This window comes from Coregonus clupeaformis, chromosome 30, assembly GCF_020615455.1.
Source record: "Coregonus clupeaformis isolate EN_2021a chromosome 30, ASM2061545v1, whole genome shotgun sequence".
Classification (NCBI taxonomy): Eukaryota; Metazoa; Chordata; class Actinopteri; order Salmoniformes; family Salmonidae; genus Coregonus; species Coregonus clupeaformis.
The window spans coordinates 39,708,220-39,728,534 of NC_059221.1; the positions used below are offsets into that span (position 1 = coordinate 39,708,220).

General features: G+C 42.3%; 2 protein-coding genes across 2 annotated transcripts; one reads left to right on the forward strand and one right to left on the reverse strand.

Annotated features, from left to right (window-relative positions):
* Positions 1-162: 162 nt before the first annotated feature.
* Positions 163-17,436, reverse strand: LOC121546111 (protein FAM50A). Its single transcript, XM_041857137.2, has 13 exons — positions 17,136-17,436; positions 16,921-17,005; positions 16,678-16,777; positions 16,135-16,274; positions 15,550-15,626; positions 13,679-13,745; positions 8,809-8,870; positions 6,998-7,074; positions 2,361-2,415; positions 1,426-1,474; positions 1,258-1,328; positions 1,014-1,124; positions 163-473 (listed from the first exon to the last, which is right to left on the reverse strand). The coding sequence occupies exons 1-13, from the start codon at positions 17,244-17,246 to the stop codon at positions 465-467; spliced, it is 1,014 nt and encodes a 337-aa protein (XP_041713071.1). The 5' UTR covers positions 17,247-17,436; the 3' UTR covers positions 163-464.
* Positions 17,437-17,844: 408 nt separating this feature from the next.
* On the forward strand, positions 17,845-20,017 carry tmed4 (transmembrane p24 trafficking protein 4). Its single transcript, XM_041857138.1, has 5 exons — positions 17,845-18,036; positions 18,386-18,486; positions 18,783-18,908; positions 19,389-19,535; positions 19,841-20,017. Exons 1-5 carry the CDS (start codon positions 17,898-17,900, stop codon positions 19,988-19,990), a joined length of 663 nt encoding a protein of 220 aa, XP_041713072.1. The 5' UTR covers positions 17,845-17,897; the 3' UTR covers positions 19,991-20,017.
* Positions 20,018-20,315: the final 298 nt, after the last annotated feature.

Genomic DNA, 20,315 nt, shown 5'->3' on the forward strand with positions numbered 1-20,315 from the left:
TTTAACAGATGTGTTCCAGTTTTTTAATTATCTCCAAGAGCCGAGTCTTACGATTATATAATGGAGCCAACCAAACCACACTCATTCATGAACAAGGCCAAATTAAAATAATAATATGAATTAATCATGTTGATCTAATCTAATTTAAATCAACACAGTGGACAGCATCCAAGTGTAGGTTTATTTGTATTTCAAAAATAGGATCACATATTTTCATAGAAATTAAAGTTGGAATATTTATTAAACAGAACTGTTATCTTATTGCTAAAGAGATCACTATGGTTTCATAAAACAACACTTTGGGGGATTGACATAAAAAGTTGAGGAGTATCAATGAAGAGTAACATAATGTTTTAAAGTGAATACAATTTATTAAATCTGAAAGGAGAATGCTTCTGACAATACATTCATAGTAAAACACAGAAATAAAATTTGTGTCCAGAATGATCCTGAAGACAATATTTTCACCGGATCTGAAAAACAAGAAATTAAGAAGAATATTTCATTTATGTTGCAACATCTGCACATTTTACGATCAACCTCCCAACTACATATCCATGCTTTACCGAATAATAACATTTTCACTATAATTATTCAATTATTAATATGTCTATTTTCGAGTTGCCTCAGATAGCCATTTCTGACATGTTTAATGAACCTACAACTGAAAGTGAACAGGACCATGCATGCAACGCTTTAAACACAGACACTCATACAGTGTCATGTGTTGCATACTTATGAAACCATCCCGTTGTTGCAGTTTGAAAAGGCTATAAATCATGAGCCACTAGGCACGATAACAATCTATCTAGCCATTGACGCTACATTCCTTTGATGATTCATTTGGACGTGTGATTGGCCACAGGAGGAAGCGCTGTGGAGGACGACATGACGTCACACTCGAAATAAAAACCCACAATACCAAATCACATAGTTTGATAAAAACTAAGGAAGCAATTACAATATTCCAATGTAGATATTGGCAGTGTGTTAAAGTTAGACATACTACTCACAGTATATTTGTCCCATTTCTTCTCCGGGTCGTAGGGCTCCCAGCGGCTGGCGGGGAAGATGTGCTTGTTCTTTTCATACCAGCACCTCAGCACCACTTTACCTGCGTGAGACTACGACACACCAAGGAGGCTCACCGGTGTTAAAGCTGCACTGACAAAATACCTTTTGATTCTAAAAAGTTTCAAACACACTTGGAAATTGAACAGTATATTAATTGTGATTAAACAATACGGATCTCCTAACCTCGTCTTTTTCAACCGTGGCGTCGTTCACCAGCCGAATGTCATCGTGGACGTCAAAGCTGAAGAGTGGGCCTGTGGTAGAATAAAGTTAAATACATGCCATCAGTGAACTTCCATACATATTTCAATATACTGTACATTTTAGAAGAACTTTGAGGTTTCCACTCACCAGATTTGCCTCGAGCTTTCGTCACAATGAAGTCATAGAAACTATGATGCTAGAAGAGAAAACAGAGATAACTAACTGTGATGCTAGAAGAGAAAACAGAGATAACTAACTGTGATTCTAGAAGAGAAAACAGAGATAATTAACTGTGATTCTAGAAGAGAAAACAGAGATAACTAACTGTGATTCTAGAAGAGAAAACAGAGATAACTAACTGTGATTCTAGAAGAGAAAACAGAGATAACTAACTGTGATTCTAGAAGAGAAAACAGAGATAACTAACTGTGATTCTAGAAGAGAAAACAGAGATAACTAACTGTGATTCTAGAAGAGAAAACAGAGATAACTAACTGTGATTCTAGAAGAGAAAACAGAGATAACTAACTGTGATTCTAGAAGAGAAAACAGAGATAATTAACTGATTCTAGAAGAGAAAACAGATATAATTAACTATGATGCTAAGAGAGAAAACACAGAGATAATTAACTGTGATGTATGAGAAAACACAGAGATAATTAACTGTGATGTATGAGAAAACACAGAGATAATTAACTGTGATGTATGAGGAAAACACAGAGATAATTAACTGTGATGTATGAGAAAACACAGAGATAATTAACTGTGATGTATGAGAAAACAGTAGTCCCCTGTAGCTCAGTTGGTAGAGCATGGCGCTTGCAACGCCAGGGTTGTGGGTTCGTTTCCCACGGGGGGCCAGAATGAAAATGTATGCACTCAATAACTGTAAGTCGCTCTGGATAAGAGCGTATGCTAAATGACTAAAATGTAAAAAAACACAGAGATAATTAACTGTGATGTAAGAGAAAACTGAGATAATTAACTGTGACGTACGAGAAAACAGAGAGATAACTGTTCAATTTAAGATCAAGAAGAGCTATAAATGTATAAATGGGATAAATCAGTCTAGTAGCACTTACATGTGGGATGATCAAATCCTCTTTGATATACATCAGCTGTTCCACACCAGCAGCCCTACGAACATCAACCAACATTTGACAACCTTCCTTCATAGATATATGTAAGGGATAATCAACGAGGGGCTATGCATTCCATGGAAAATAATAGACCATGTGGGAGGTATGTGCCACGATGCCAAATATTTATTTTTTGAACTAACCCAAGACATTGGAATACTAACCCTGTCGTTTTCCAATGGGAGCAAATTAATCATAGTGGGCAGAACAAGCAAGGAGGTGGGCAGAGCCAAACACGAGCTAGTGAAATCCTATTGGCGCGTTCTAGCATTTATTTGCATATTTCCATTAGGAAGCGCCTACTCTGAAGTGCACATGTGCGATAACTAAATTCGCCCTTGCACTCTTTCTAAACAACATAATATATTATTTTTTTACTTTGGCAAAGGGTAGTCTACAAAACGCAGTCCACTCTTTGTTACAGATTCTAGTTTTGGAAACAAAAACAACTGTATGGACATCAAATGTTTAATCGATGAGAAAATTAGCAGAATGTCGGACAAATTCCTCCCACAGGCCTTCCTCTCACCACCATATTTGGTAGTGAGTGGAAATGCCAACCGGATGCTTCACATTTACACATCCAGTGAAATATCTGGCTCATCGCAGTGCTAACTGTGCCACTAGAGATCCTGGTTCGAATCCAGGCTCTGTCGCAGCCGGCTGAGACCGGGAGACCCATGGGGCGGCGCACAATTGGCCCAGCGTCGTCCAGGGTAGGGGAGGGAATGGCCGGCAGGGATGTAGCTCAGTTGATAGAGCATGGCGTTTGCAACGCCAGGGTTGTGGGTTCGTTTCCCACGGGGGGCCAGTATAAAAAAAATATATGAAAAAAATATGTATTCACTAACTGTAAGTCGCTCTGGATAAGAGCGTCTGCTAAATGACTAAAATGTAAAAGTTCTAGCCGAGTAGCACCAACCTTCCACAGAGTTGCATTATTTCCCAGAGAACACAGAACCGAGAGTTGATTATCTTGCTTATACCGCGGCTATAATTGACACATTTCCCTCTAGAAATGTGTTCAACATCCACTGAAGTAGCTAGCAAGTTGACTAGATAGCTACAGTAGTTGCCTTGGTAACCAAACAGACTTTAGCTAACCAAACCATAGAAATAGAATGAATAGAAGGAGCATCTCTATTCAAGTCAAACGATGGTATAATGGGTGGACTGGCAGCCATTTTGAGTATACTCATGCCAGGAAGTAAAAGCTAGGTTTAAAATATACCCATCTTCAACCTAGAGTAAAAGCTAGGTAAAAGATGGGAAGGTTGAAGGGGAAATCAGCAGTTGCAACATCCATTTCTGGACTTATAACTTAATAATATGTATCCATTGATTCTTGAAGAATAAAGCTTATAAATGCCTCATGAGACTAGTTCCAACTGTGGTACCCATCAGAACCCAAAACAAAAGCTTGTTTGTAAACAAAGTAAATGTAATAAACACTGTATAGCCTCAAAACATGGTTAAAACTATAACGTTCGAAAACAAATTAATGGGACCAGCGCTGTTGCTGGATTCTACAGGATTAGCAGTGAAACCGTGACCAGCGGTCAGGAAATCCACTAATAAAGTGTCTGTAAATAATTGTTTAAACGTCTAAATGAATAGAATGACAGTAAAGCAGTTATGCTATGTTTTCACTGAGTAGTTAGCTGAAATTCACTATGATTGTGTTTCTTTTTCACTCTGATGGTTAACTTTCTGTGCTGCTACCATTCACTCCCAGTCATTCCAAATGCGGAAGCTGGTCCCTTGTTGAATAGTGGCGCAAGGAGTCATGGGATATTAGAATCCTGTTTTCTTAACCTGTATATTTTGAACCTAGAGTAAAAGCAGGAAGTGTCCTCTTCAATCTGGGTCATGGCTAGAAGGGATCCAGCTTCTGACAGAATTGACTTTTCGTAGCAGGCTTAGGAGAACCTGCGCGACAGGTTAGGAGAATAAACGTGGCAGGTTAGAGAATTAGGTTAATTAAGGTTAGAAAAAGGGTTAGGGTTAGCTAAAATGCACCCCCTCCCAAAAAAAAAAAAGATACACTTTTGACGTAAACTTTACAAAAGACGGATCCCCTCTAGACATGATGTTCAATCTGTGCTGTGATTTGTTGATTCAACTCAACTGACATTACAAAAAATACATTACATTGCATGAGCCACATCAGTTGAATTAACATTCTACATTACCATGGCAATCCATGTCAGTTGATAGACCATTCCAAAATACCATGGATATTATTGCATCACAATACCAGGCAGCCATTGCAAGTGTACCCATGAGTTTACCAGTCAAATCCCCCGGTTTCCAAGCCTGTTCTATTCATTATATGTATATGAACCAAACCATCAGTCCTAGTTTGCTATTATGAAAATCAAATTAAACAATGCCAATAATGTTTTAAATTGAAGTTTTGATTTCAAAAGCAGCTCAAACATAGATCATGTAAGAATTAACTTCATAGCCATTGAATTATACTGTGCATTATAGGAAATAATACATAGAATGTCCTTAAAGCCAATCAGAAATGAGTACTCAACAATTCCATGGTATGTACTGTATGTACACTACCGGTCAAAAGTTTGGACACACCTACTCATTCACAGGTTTTTCTTTATTTTTACATTATAGAATAATAGTGAAGACATCAAAACTATGAAATAACACATATGGAATCATGTAGTAAACAAAAAAAAGTGTTAAACAAATCAAAATATATTTTATATTTGAGAATCTTGAAATAGCCACCCTTTGCCTTGATGACAAATTTGCACACTCTTAGCATTCTCTCAACCAGCTTCACCTGGAATGCTTTTCCAACAGTCTTGAAAGAGTTCCCACATATGCTGAGCACTTGTTGGCTGCTTTTCCTTCACTCTGCGGTCTGACTCATCCCAAACCATCTCAATTGGGTTGAGGTCGGGGGATTGTGGAGGCCAGGTCATCTGATGCAGCACTCCATCACTCTCCTTCTTGGTCAAATAGCCCTTCCACAGCCTGGAGGTGTGTTGGGTCATTGTCCTGTTGAAAAACAAATGATAGTCCCACTAAGCCCAAACCAGATGGGATGGCGTATTGCTGTAGAATGCTGTGGTAGCCATACTGGTTAAGTGTGCCTTGAATTCTAAATAAATCACAGACGGTGTCACCAGCAAAGCACCCCCACACCATAACACCTCCTCCTCCATGCTTTACGGTGGGAAATACACGTGGAGATCATCCGTTCACCCACACCACGTCTCACAAAGCCGCGGCGGTTGGAACCCAAAATCTCCAATTTGGACTCCAGACCAAAGGACACATTTCCACCGGTCTAATGTCCATTGCTCGTGTTTCTTGGCCCAAGCAGGTCTCTTCTTATTATTGGTGTCCTTTAGTAGTGGTTTCTTTGCGGCAATTCGACCATGAAGGCCTGATTCACACGGTCCCCTCTGAACAGTTGATGTTGAGATGTGTCTGTTACTTGAACTCTGTGAAGCATTTATTTGGGCTGCAATTTCTGAGTCTGGTAACTCTAATGAACTTATCCTCTGCAGCAGAGTTAACTCTGGGTCTTCCATTCCTGTCGCAGACCTCATGAGAGCCAGTTTCATCATAGAGCTTGATGGTTTTTGCGACTGCACATGAAGAAACTTTCAAAGTTCTTGACATTTTCCGGATTGACTGACCTTCATGTCTTAAAGTAATGATGGACTGTCGTTTCTCTTTGCTTATTTGACCTGTTCCTGCCATAATATGGACTTGGTCTTGTACCAAATAGGGCTATCTTCTGTATACCACCCCTACCTTGTCACAACACAACTGATTGGCTCAAACGCATTAAGAAGGAAATACATTTCACAAATTAACTTTTAAGAAGGCACAGCTGTTAATTGAAATGCATTCCAGGTGACTACCTCATGAAGCTGGTTGAGAGAATGCCAAGAGTGTGCAAAGCTGTCATCAAGGCAAAGGGTGGCTAATTTAAGAATCTCAAATATAAAATATATTTTGATTTGTTTAACACTTTTTTGTTTACTACATGATACATGTGTTATTTCATAGTTTTGATGTCTTCACTATTACAAAATAGTAAAAATAGAAAATAGTAAAAATAAAGAAAAACCCTGGAATGAGTAGGTGTGTCCAAACTTTTGACTGGTACTGTGTGTGTGTGTGTGTGTGTATATATATATATATATATTTATATATATATATATATTTAAACTTAACTATTTTTCTAATATATATTTTATTTTATGCACTTTGATATTGTTGTATAATGAAAAACGCTTTACAAATGTAATAAATTATAAAAAAGGATCAAATCAATGGTAATGCTATAATGTTAGTGCCCGTGGGCACTCGCTGCAGGACACTATAAACCTAGGGTGTATTCATTAGACGAAGACTGTAGCAAACAGTTGCAAAACATTTTACTAAGGAAATAGTTTACTCCAAATGGAAAACGTTTTGAAACGAAAAAGAGTTTCTATTGGAAAAAATCAGGTAGGTCCCTCCCAGTTTCATTCTGTTTTCTAGTGAATACCTCCTATATAAAACCAAAGCCACCGCTTCAGTCACTCATCACCTCTTACCTGAGCTCACTGAAATCTTTCCTCAGGACCTCCAGTGCTTTCTGAAGGAACTGCTGCATGGTGTTGCCTTTCTTCATCTGTAGTAAACAACAGTGTAGACCGATACATGCTATAGTGTACGGGTAGGTACAGTTGAAGTCGGAAGTTTACATACACTTAGGTTGGAGTCATTAAAACTAGTTTTTCAACCACTCCACACATTTCTTGTTAAGAAACTAGAGTTTTGGTAAGTCGGTTAGGACATCTACTTTGTGCATGACACAAGTAATTTTTCCAACAATTGTTTACAGACAGATTATTTCACTTATAATTCACTGTATCACAATTCCAGTGGGTCAGAAGTTTACATACACTAAGTTGACTGTGCCTTTAAACAGCTTGGAAAATTCCAGAAAATGATGTCATGGCTTTAGAAGCTTCTGATAGGCTAATTGACATCATTTGAGTAAATTGGAGGTGTACCTGTGGATGTATTTGAAGGCCTACCATCAAACTCAGTGCCTCTTTGCTTGACATCATGGGAAAATCAAAAGAAATCAGCCAAGACCTCAGGAAAGAAATTGTAGACCTCCACAAGTCTGGTTCATCCTTGGGAGCAATTTCCTAACGCCTGAAGATACCACGTTCATCTGTATAAACAATAGTACGCAAGTATAAACACCATGGGACCACACAGCCGTCATACCGCTCAGGAAGGATACGCGTTCTGTCTCCTAGAGATGAACGTACTTTGGTACGAAAAGTGCAAATCAATCCCAGAACAACAGCAAAGGACCTTGTGAAGATGCTGGAGGAAAGAGGTACAAAAGTATCTATATCCACAGTAAAACAAGTCCTATATCGACATAACCTGAAAGGCAGCTCAGCAAGGAAGAAGCCACTGCTCCAAAACCGCCATAAAAAAGCCAGATTACAGTTTGCAACTTCACATGGGGTCAAAGATCTTACTTTTTGGAGAAATGTCCTCTGGTCTGATGAAACAAAAGTTGAACTGTTTGGCCATAATGACCATCGTTATGTTTGGAGGATAAAGGGGGTGGCTTGCAATCCGAAGAACACCAACCCAACCGTGAAGCACGGGGGTGGCAGCATCATGCTGTGGGGGAGCTTTGCTGCAGGAGGGACTGGTGCACTTCACAAAATAGATGGCATCATGAGGAAGGAAAATGATGTGGATATATTGAAGCAACATCTCAAGACATCAGTCAGGAAGTTAAAGCTTGGTCGCAAATGGGTCTTCCAAATGGACAATGACCCCAAGCATACTTCCAAAGTTGTGGCAAAATGGCCATCACAAAGCCCTGACCTCAATCCTATAGAAAATGTGTGGGCAGAACTGAAAAAGCGTGTGCGAGCAAGGAGGCCTACAAACCTGATTCAGTTACACCAGCTCTGTCAGGAGGAATGGGCCAAAATTCACCCAACTTATTGTGGAAAGCTTGTGGAAGGCTACCCGAAACATTTGACCCAAGTTAAACAATTTAAAGGCAATGCTACCAAATACTAATTGAGTGTATTTAATCTTCTGACCCACTGGAAATGTGATGAAAGAAATAAAAGCTGAAATAAATAATTCTCTCTACTATTATTCTGACATTTCACATTCTTAAAATAAATTGGTGATCCTAACTGACCTAAGACAGGGAATTTTTACTAGGATTAAATGTCAGGAATTGTGAAACACGAGTTTAAATGTATTTGGCTAAGGTGTATGTAAATTTCCGACTTCAACTGTACATGGACGGAAAGTTCATGTATAGCTCCAACAATGGATTTGCTTTCCGGCAGAAACCTGTTTTGTCTCACTGTACCTTGACAGTCTTACGATGCCCCGATCCATCCCAGTAGGAGAATGTGATCTCAATTTCTTCACCTGCACAGAAGATTAATGAGTGTCATTATCATGACAAGGTTGTAATTAGCAGGGTGGTGAACTATTCATTTAAACTCATCTTAGGGCGGCAGGTAGCTTAGTGGTTAAGAGCGTTGTGCCAGTAACCGAAAGGTCGCTGGTTCTAATCCCCGAGCTGACTAGGTGAAAAATCTGTCGATGTGCACTTGAGCAAGGCACTTAACCCTAATTGCTCCTGTAAGTCGCTCTGGATAAGAGCGTCTGCTAAATGACCTATTTATTTATTTATCTTTACCATAGAGACCAATATAGAAGGGCTGTGGATGTACCATAGGGACTAATAGAAGGGCGGTGGATGTACCATAGGGACCAATATAGAAGGGTGGTGGATGTACCATAGGGACAAATATAGAAGGGCAGTGGATGTACCATAGGGACCAATATAGAAGGGCAGTGGATGTACCATAGGGACCAATATAGAAGGGCAGTGGATGTACCATAGGGACCAATATAGAAGGGCAGTGGATGTACCATAGGGACCAATATAGAAGGGCTGTGGATGTACCATAGGGACCAATATAGAAGGGCAGTGGATGTACCATAGGGACCAATATAGAAGGGCTGTGGATGTACCATAGGGACCAATATAGAAGGGCAGTGGATGTACCATAGGGACCAATATAGAAGGGCAGTGGATGTACCATAGAGACCAATATAGAAGGGCAGTGGATGTACCATAGGGACCAATATAGAAGGGCAGTGGATGTACAATAGGGACCAATATAGAAGGGCAGTGGATATACCATAGGGACCAATATAGAAGGGCAGTGGATGTACCATAGGGACCAATATAGAAGGGCAGTGGATGTACCATAGGGACCAATATCGAAGGGCAGTGGATGTACCATAGGGACCAATATAGAAGGGCAGTGGATGTACCATAGGGACCAATATAGAAGGGCAGTGGATGTACCATAGGGACCAATATAGAAGGGCAGTGGATGTACCATAGGGACCAATATAGAAGGGCAGTGGATGTACCATAGGGACCAATATAGAAGGGCAGTGGATGTACCATAGGGACCAATATAGAAGGGCAGTGGATGTACCATAGGGACCAATATAGAAGGGCAGTGGATGTACCATAGGGACTAATAGAAGGGCAGTGGATGTACCATAGGGACCAATATAGAAGGGCAGTGGATGTACCATAGGGACCAATATAGAAGGGCAGTGGATGTACCATAGGGACCAATATAGAAGGGCTGTGGATGTACCATAGGGACCAATATAGAAGGGCAGTGGATGTACCATAGGGACCAATATAGAAGGGCTGTGGATGTACCATAGGGACCAATATAGAAGGGCAGTGGATGTACCATAGGGACCAATATAGAAGGGCAGTGGATGTACCATAGGGACCAATATAGAAGGGCAGTGGATGTACCATAGGGACCAATATAGAAGGGCAGTGGATGTACCATAGGGACCAATATAGAAGGGCTGTGGATGTACCATAGGGACCAATATAGAAGGGCAGTGGATGTACCATAGGGACCAATATAGAAGGGCTGTGGATGTACCATAGGGACCAATATAGAAGGGCAGTGGATGTACCATAGGGACCAATATAGAAGGGCAGTGGATGTACCATAGAGACCAATATAGAAGGGCAGTGGATGTACCATAGGGACCAATATAGAAGGGCAGTGGATGTACCATAGGGACCAATATAGAAGGGCAGTGGATGTACCATAGGGACCAATATAGAAGGGCAGTGGATGTACCATAGGGACCAATATAGAAGGGCAGTGGATGTACCATAGGGACCAATATCGAAGGGCAGTGGATGTACCATAGGGACCAATATAGAAGGGCAGTGGATGTACCATAGGGACCAATATAGAAGGGCAGTGGATGTACCATAGGGACCAATATAGAAGGGCAGTGGATGTACCATAGGGACCAATATAGAAGGGCAGTGGATGTACCATAGGGACCAATATAGAAGGGCAGTGGATGTACCATAGGGACCAATATAGAAGGGCAGTGGATGTACCATAGGGACCAATATAGAAGGGCAGTGGATGTACCATAGGGACCAATATAGAAGGGCTGTGGATGTACCATAGGGACTAATAGAAGGGCAGTGGATGTACCATAGGGACCAATATAGAAGGGCAGTGGATGTACCATAGGGACCAATATAGAAGGGCAGTGGATGTACCATAGGGACCAATATAGAAGGGCAGTGGATGTACCATAGGGACCAATATAGAAGGGCTGTGGATGTACCATTGGGACCAATATAGAAGGGCAGTGGATGTACCATAGGGACCAATATAGAAGGGCTGTGGATGTACCATAGGGACCAATATAGAAGGGCAGTGGATGTACCATAGAGACCAATATAGAAGGGCAGTGGATGTACCATAGGGACCAATATAGAAGGGCAGTGGATGTACCATAGGGACCAATATAGAAGGGCAGTGGATATACCATAGGGACCAATATAGAAGGGCAGTGGATGTACCATAGGGACCAATATAGAAGGGCAGTGGATGTACCATAGGGACCAATATAGAAGGGCAGTGGATGTACCATAGGGACCAATATAGAAGGGCAGTGGATGTACCATAGGGACCAATATAGAAGGGCAGTGGATGTACCATAGGGACCAATATAGAAGGGCAGTGGATGTACCATAGGGACCAATATAGAAGGGCAGTGGATGTACCATAGGGACCAATATAGAAGGGCTGTGGATGTACCATAGGGACCAATATAGAAGGGCAGTGGATGTACCATAGGGACCAATATAGAAGGGCAGTGGATGTACCATAGGGACCAATATAGAAGGGCAGTGGATGTACCATAGGGACCAATATAGAAGGGCAGTGGATGTACCATAGGGACCCATATAGAAGGGCAGTGGATGTACCATAGGGACCAATATAGAAGGGCAGTGGATGTACCATAGGGACCAATATAGAAGGGCAGTGGATGTACCATAGGGACCAATATAGAAGGGCAGTGGATGTACCATAGGGACCAATATAGAAGGGCAGTGGATGTACCATAGGGACCAATATAGAAGGGCAGTGGATGTACCATAGGGACCAATATAGAAGGGCAGTGGATGTACCATAGGGACCAATATAGAAGGGCAGTGGATGTACCATAGGGACCAATATAGAAGGACAGTGGATGTACCATAGGGACCAATATAGAAGGGCAGTGGATGTACCATAGGGACCAATATAGAAGGGCAGTGGATGTACCATAGGGACCAACAGAAGGGCAGTGGATGTACCATAGGGACCAATATAGAAGGGCAGTGGATGTACCATAGGGACCAATATAGAAGGGCAGTGGATGTACCATAGGGACCAATATAGAAGGGCAGTGGATGTACCATAGGGACCAATATAGAAGGGCAGTGGATGTACCATAGGGACCAATATAGAAGGGCAGTGGATGTACCATAGGGACCAATATAGAAGGACAGTGGATGTACCATAGGGACCAATATAGAAGGGCAGTGGATGTACCATAGGGACCAACAGAAGGGCAGTGGATGTACCATAGGGACCAATATAGAAGGGCAGTGGATGTACCATAGGGACCAATATAGAAGGGCAGTGGATGTACCATAGGGACCAATATAGAAGGACAGTGGATGTACCATAGGGACCAATATAGAAGGGCAGTGGATGTACCATAGGGACCAACAGAAGGGCAGTGGATGTACCATAGGGACCAATATAGAAGGGCAGTGGATGTACCATAGGGACCAATATAGAAGGGCAGTGGATGTACCATAGGGACCAATATAGAAGGACAGTGGATGTACCATAGGGACCAATATAGAAGGGCAGTGGATGTACCATAGGGACCAATATAGAAGGGCAGTGGATGTACCATAGGGACCAATATAGAAGGGCAGTGGATGTACCATAGGGACCAATATAGAAGGACAGTGGATGTACCATAGGGACCAATATAGAAGGGCAGTGGATGTACCATAGGGACCAACAGAAGGGCAGTGGATGTACCATAGGGACCAATATAGAAGGGCTGTGGATGTACCATAGGGACCAATATAGAAGGGCAGTGGATGTACCATAGGGACCAATATAGAAGGGCAGTGGATGTACCATAGGGACCAATATAGAAGGACAGTGGATGTACCATAGGGACCAATATAGAAGGGCAGTGGATGTACCATAGGGACCATACAGAAGGGCAGTGGATGTACCATAGGGACCAATATAGAAGGGCAGTGGATGTACCATAGGGACCAATATAGAAGGGCAGTGGATGTACCATAGGGACCAATATAGAAGGGCAGTGGATGTACCATAGGGACCAATATAGAAGGGCAGTGGATGTACCATAGGGACCAATATAGAAGGGCAGTGGATGTACCATAGGGACCAATATAGAAGGGCAGTGGATGTACCATAGGGACCAATATAGAAGGGCAGTGGATGTACCATAGGGACCAATATAGAAGGGCAGTGGATGTACCATAGGGACCAATATAGAAGGGCAGTGGATGTACCATAGGGACCAATATAGAAGGGCAGTGGATGTACCATAGGGACCAATATAGAAGGGCAGTGGATGTACCATAGGGACCAATATAGAAGGGCAGTGGATGTACCATAGGGACCAATATAGAAGGGCAGTGGATGTACCATAGGGACCAATATAGAAGGGCAGTGGATGTACCATAGGGACCAATATAGAAGGGCTGTGGATGTACCATAGGGACCAATAGAAGGGCAGTGGATGTCATCGTCATGGATATTTATTATCACACCTACTCTTAATCTTTTCTTGCTTTCCCTCCCACTCCTGGCGCAGTTCCTCTCGAAGACGATTCTCCTCCTCCTAAACTCACAATAACACATTTTAAGCTTGAGCTCTGTGTATATACAGCATAGGACATGTACAGTGGGGGAAAAAAGTATTTAGTCAGCCACCAATTGTGCAAGTTATCCCACTTAAAAAGATGAGAGAGGCCTGTAATTTTCATCATAGGTACACGTCAACTATGACAGACAAATTGAGGGAAAAAAATCCAGAAAATCACATTGTAGGATTTTTTATGAATTTATTTGCAAATTATGGTGGAAAATAAGTATTTGGTCACCTACAAACAAGCAAGATTTCTGGCTCTCACAGACCTGTAACTTCTTCTTTAAGAGGCTCCTCTGTCCTCCACTCGTTACCTCTATTAATGGCACCTGTTTGAACTTGTTATCAGTATAAAAGACACCTGTCCACAACCTCAAACAGTCACACTCCAAACTCCACTATGGCCAAGACCAAAGAGCTGTCAAAGGACACCAGAAACAAAATTGTAGACCTGCACCAGGCTGGGAAGACTGAATCTGCAATAGGTAAGCAGCTTGGTTTGAAGAAATCAACTGTGGGAGCAATTATTAGGAAATGGAAGACATACAAGACCACTGATAATCTCCCTCGATCTGGGGCTCCACGCAAGATCTCACCCCGTGGGGTCAAAATGATCACAAGAACGGTGAGCAAAAATCCCAGAACCACACGGGGGACCTAGTGAATGACCTGCAGAGAGCTGGGACCAAAGTAACAAAGCCTACCATCAGTAACACACTACGCCGCCAGGGACTCAAATGCTGCAGTGGCAGACGTGTCCCCCTGCTTAAGCCAGTACATGTCCAGGCCCGTCTGAAGTTTGCTAGAGTGCATTTGGATGATCCAGAAGAGGATTGGGAGAATGTCATATGGTCAGATGAAACCAAAATATAACTTTTTGGTAAAAACTCAACTTGTCGTGTTTGGAGGACAAAGAATGCTGAGTTGCATCCAAAGAACACCATACCTACTGTGAAGCATGGGGGTGGAAACATCATGCTTTGGGGCTGTTTTTCTGCAAAGGGACCAGGACGACTGATCCGTGTAAAGGAAAGAATGAATGGGGCCATGTATCGTGAGATTTTGAGTGAAAACCTCCTTCCATCAGCAAGGGCATTGAAGATGAAACGTGGCTGGGTCTTTCAGCATGACAATGATCCCAAACACACCGCCCGGGCAACGAAGGAGTGGCTTTGTAAGAAGCATTTCAAGGTCCTGGAGTGGCCTAGCCAGTCTCCAGATCTCAACCCCATAGAAAATCTTTGGAGGGAGTTGAAAGTCCGTGTTGCCCAGCGACAGCCCCAAAACATCACTGCTCTAGAGGAGATCTGCATGGAGGAATGGGCCAAAATACCAGCAACAGTGTGTGAAAACCTTGTGAAGACTTACAGAAAACGTTTGACCTGTGTCATTGCCAACAAAGGGTATATAACAAAGCATTGAGAAACTTTTGTTATTGACCAAATACTTATTTTCCACCATAATTTGCAAATAAATTCATTAAAAATCCTACAATGTGATTTTCTGGATTTTTTTCCCTCATTTTGTCTGTCATAGTTGACGTGTACCTATGATGAAAAGTACAGGCCTCTCATCTTTTTAAGTGGGAGAATTTGCACAATTGGTGGCTGACTAAATACTTTTTTCCCCCACTGTATATAGTGTATTCCCTGTGCATGCTGGACAGTAGTCAAAGAACTCTTGATTTACACGCAGGCCAGATTTCAATGTGAGAGGTTAGATTTTTAGAAAATGAGTGTGACTCGTGTTATGAATAGTGGGCATGCATAAGGCTCACCTCTCGGTCCCGGTCAGGCAGGAAACTGGTGTCCACATCTGGGTTCTTCCCTAGCTTCTTCTTCTTAGCAGGGAAATCTTTAGAAGATAAAAGTCAGTATTCATTGATTGTTCTTAGACAAGAATAATATACTGTAACGACCCTGGGTTTATAAGCGCGGATATCGACTCTGCCACGGGAGCATGCTTTTGGGGCACAGTCGATGGCGCACTGGACTTCGGGCTAGAAGGTTGAGGGTTCGAGACCTGCTCCCTGCCTTTTTCATTACATTGGTGTCAGAAGTGGGATCGGACCTTGCATCCACGAACGTGCGTGTGCTTGGCCGGTGAGCGCGTTCCTGTAAGACGTTGAGTTGTAGGTTAGCGCGAGGACGTTCACTTTGAAAGGAGGGAGTTGTGTAACGACCCTGGGTTTATAAGCGCGGAGATCAACTCTGCCACGCGAGCATGCTTTTGGGGCACAGTCGATGGCGCTCTGGACTTCGGGCTAGAAGGTTGAGGGTTCAAGACCTGCTCCCTGCCTGTTTCATTACAATACATAAGTCTTGTGGATATAAACAACTGATTTATTATTAACACCACTCACAGTCCTCTTCCTCTTCCTCTTCATCGGTCTCCTCTTTCTCCTCTTCCTCCTCCTCTTCATCTTCCGGATTAAAGGATAAACTGGCTATCTTTCTCTTCTGCTCTTCCTTTCTCTTCTTCTCCTTCTGCTTCTCCAGCTTCCTGAAGGTAGACAGAAAGAGAGACGAGACACTGACAACAGATTCCTGAAGGTAGACAGAAAGAGAGACGAGACACTGACAACAGCTTCCTGAAGGTAGACAGAAAGAGAGACGAGACACTCAACAGCTTCCTGAAGGTAGACAGAAAGAGAGACGAGACACTGACAACAGCTTCCTGAAGGTAGACAGAAAGAGAGACGAGACACTGACAACAGCTTCCTGAAGGTAGACAGAAAGAGACGAGACACTGACAACAGCTTCCTGAAGGTAGACAGAAAGAGAGACACTGACAACAGCTTTCGACAGAAGACCAGAAGACTTCGTCCATAATCATGAGTCATTGAGAGATCATAGCAGACAAAAGTGTCAGGGAATACAGTAACTCAGGGAATACAGTAACTCACAGCATCAACTCCTTTGATTGCTCCTTCTTGGCCAGTTGCTTTTCTCGTTCTTTCACAAGTGCCTCCTGCCTGGCCTTCATATCATTGAGTGTCACCAGACCTGACAAGGTAACACAGTATCGCAGTAAGATTGTGTTCTTAACAATTACGTATTGAAACATTCATCCTAGTAATAAAGAAGTGCCTGACATGCAAAAATACCATTATTTTCTTATAACTTGCCTAGCTAGCTACAATACTTACCAACAGTGCTGGATTTGAGCTCTGCTTCCACCGCATCATAATGAGCTGAGAACTTCTTATCGATGTTGGACTTGACCATGTTGTCCTGCAGGAGACATTCAGATAGTTAAGAGGGGGGAAATAGGTAATGCTGTAACGTTGAAGGCTTTCAGTAACTGGAAAGCATAGAATATGCAATAATATTACTTAGCTTGCTAACTAACAAGTTAACTGACCTGAGCAATTTTCTCCTTTAGCTGTGAAAGTTGTTCTCTTTCCTTTTCACGCTTTTTTATCAGCTGCATGGCTCTTCCAGCCTCGCTTGCTGCTCCTTTGTACTGCGCCATGACGATATCTTTGAGAATCAAACAGCGATAATCTGAAAAAGTAGCTAAATGCCACAGACAAATTGTCTTCACAACAACCAAACACCGTTTTATAACGTGTAGAGCGAACCGCTTACAGCGAACCGCTATTGTAGATGCTGAGATACCCTAGCATCACAACACCACCAAAAACGGTCTCGGTGAAGTGCATTCTGGGTAGTGTGCGATCCTGTAACAAAAAACACTTCCGACGGGGTTTCAAAATAAAAGTACAGCAGCAGCTGCTTGCATCTACTAGTGATGGACATTCGGACTCTTTTCGATGAGCCGGTTCATTTGGCTCAGTTCAAGTAAAAGAGCCGGCTCATTTGGCTCCCAAACGGACCAGATTGACGCGCTCTCCCCACTTTTATTGTTTCTGCAGTGAGGATTCATCCTCTTTAGATCATTATTTTGTAACTTATCTGCAGAAAAACGTTGTTTTGAGCTCAGAAAGTAGTAGTAGCCGTATGCAAATCAGGGAACCAAATGAACGGCTCTTTCACCGATGCGATTCGGTTCCCAACGTTCACCAAAAAGATCCGTTCAAAAAGAGCCGTTTGTTCGCGAACGACCCATCACTAGCATCTACTGCACTGACTCTGCTGATGGTGACAACAAAGCTGATTTAACATGATGCTCACTGTACCTGGCGCCGGAATTATCATATTATTTGCTTGGCTCTCTCCAAGTTACTCTCTCTATTTTCACATTGGGGAGACAGAGAAAAAATGCTTTATAGAGGAAATTCCAGATGAGACTATGGTTATTGGTAAGTTAGTTAGCTATGGTTTTAGCGTTAGCTATAGCTGGTTAACGTTAGCTACCTAGTTAGCTAGCTGCTTCTGGCCCATAGGCTATTTTTATTAAGCCAGTCAGTCAGTGCATGCATGTCTTTTATTTCCTGACTGATGTAGATTTGATGGATGAAAAATATCTATCACATGGGTCTTAATAAATAAATGTTTTCTAGCTAGCTTCAAAAGATGAGAAGATGATAAACGTTAATATGGGGTGAGCCAGTGTAGTGTATTGTTATTTGAGATGGAGTAAATTATGCCATCTATTGACGATATGAGGAATAGCCTTTCATAAGATTATTTATACCTCTCTATTATTAGGGAAATACAGGACCCAGCTGTGGGACAAGCAGACCGGATCCTTCCTCCCAGCCACCCCTGGCCTTGGAATGCATGTGGAGATCAAGGATCCGGATACTAAGGTCAGTCCATCAATGAGAAAAGAGATTAGATGTAAGGTAATCTCGGTTAACCCAGAACAAAAATGCGTAATTTACGTTGTCAGTCCACGAGAGATTAAGATATAAAGTTAACACACACTCAAATGTGTACAGTCACTACAGTTTGTATGTTCAGAAAACCTGAATGACCTCAATGAGGCAATTCATTTTGCATCACACAATACATAGACAAAATCTAAAATCCCATCTTCATGCACACAATGCCTCCTCGTGTTTCATCGGCATGTCTCGTATTTCTTTCCAACCCTCTATTCTAGATAATCCTGTCTCGTCAGTATGGGTCTGATGGACGGTTCACCTTTACGTCCCATACACCAGGCGAGCATCAGATCTGCCTGCACTCCAACTCCACCAAGATGGCCCTCTTTGCTGGTGGCAAACTGGTATGAGTGGGATGTTGTTGTTCATACAGAATGGGTTGTTCAGAAAATATTCTGCTCACAAAAACCTTCCATAAAGTACAAAATACACTGAGTATACCAAACTTTAAGAACACCTTCCTAATATTGAGTTGCACCCCCCTCCCTTTGCCCTTAGAACAGCCTCAATTCATCGGGGCATGGACTCTACATGGTGTCGAAAGCGTTCCACTGTGATGCTGGCCTATGTTGACTCCAATGCTTCCCATAGTTGTGTCAAGTTAGCAGGATGTCATTTGGGTGGTGGACCATTCTTGATACACATGGGAAACTGTTGAGCGTGAAAAACCCAGCAGCGTTGCCGTTCTTCACTCAAACCGGTGCGCCTGGCACCTACTACCATGCCCCGTTCAAAGGCACTTACATCTTTTGTCTTGCCCATTCACCCTCTGAATGGCACACATACACAAGTCTGGCATTCTATCCTTGTGTTCTATCTTACAGAGAGTGCACCTAGATATTCAGGTCGGTGAGCATACCAACAACTACCCCGAAATCGCAGCAAAAGACAAGCTCACAGAGCTGCAATTAAGAGCTCGACAATTACTGGACCAAGTAGAACAAATCCAGAAAGAGCAAAACTATCAGCGGGTGAGTTGAAAGATAAAGTCTACATTTTCAGTTGAATAACTAAAGCCACAACATATGTGATAATAAATATTGAAATGTATTTAAACATGTCATACAAAGCAGTGTTGTAGAATGTCTGTCTCTTCACAGTATCGTGAGGACTTCACCTTGTCTTTCAGTGTTCTAGTGACTGTCTGTCTCTCTTCACAGTATAGTGAGGACTTCACCTTGTCTTTCAGTGTTCTAGTGACTGTCTGTCTCTTCACAGTATCGTGAGGACTTCACCTTGTCTTTCAGTGTTCTAGTGACTGTCTGTCTCTTCACAGTATCGTGAGGAGCGGTTCCGCATGACGAGTGAGAGCACTAACCAGCGTGTGCTTTGGTGGTCTATAGCTCAGACACTTATTCTCCTCACCACTGGCATATGGCAGATGAAGCACCTCAAGAGCTTCTTTGAGGCCAAGAAGTTGGTGTAGTGCCCACAGGACATCACTGATTGAGTTCAAGACAGACGTCACAGCCATACAGAGCTGACTGGCAGAGAGACATGGTGTTGATGTGATTAGTAGAGATGCTTAAAAGGGCAATTCCGCCACTTTCAACGTCAATTATTCAAAAACAGTGCATTTGTAGTTAAAAAGATAAGGTCCTAAAATAACGCTTCTCTGTGACTAGGATTAAAAGTAAAAAAGTGATTTTCCAAACCTGCAACGAGTTTCTAGCCCAAGGGAGGGTATTTTCTTGCTCCCCATGTCACCGCAAATCTCATAGTTTGAAAATCACTGTTTTTAAAATGTTTTA

What these genes read in the sequence shown, in the direction of transcription:
- LOC121546111 (XM_041857137.2), bottom strand. Translation starts at nt 17,246, where the DNA reads ATGGCGCAGTACAAAGGAGCAGCAAGCGAGGCTGGAAGAGCCATGCAG. An exon ending in AAAGATTTCAGTGAGCTCAG is followed by an intron (nt 2,416 to 6,997) that starts GTAAGAGGTGAT and finishes TGATGTTCGTAG; the next exon opens with GGCTGCTGGTGTGGAACAGC. An exon ending in GAAAGCTCGAGGCAAATCTG is followed by an intron (nt 1,329 to 1,425) that starts GTGAGTGGAAAC and finishes ATTCTACCACAG; the next exon opens with GCCCACTCTTCAGCTTTGAC.
- tmed4 (XM_041857138.1), top strand. Translation starts at nt 17,898, where the DNA reads ATGATGCTCACTGTACCTGGCGCCGGAATTATCATATTATTTGCTTGG. An exon ending in AGATGAGACTATGGTTATTG is followed by an intron (nt 18,037 to 18,385) that starts GTAAGTTAGTTA and finishes CTCTATTATTAG; the next exon opens with GGAAATACAGGACCCAGCTG. An exon ending in AAGAGCAAAACTATCAGCGG is followed by an intron (nt 19,536 to 19,840) that starts GTGAGTTGAAAG and finishes GTCTCTTCACAG; the next exon opens with TATCGTGAGGAGCGGTTCCG.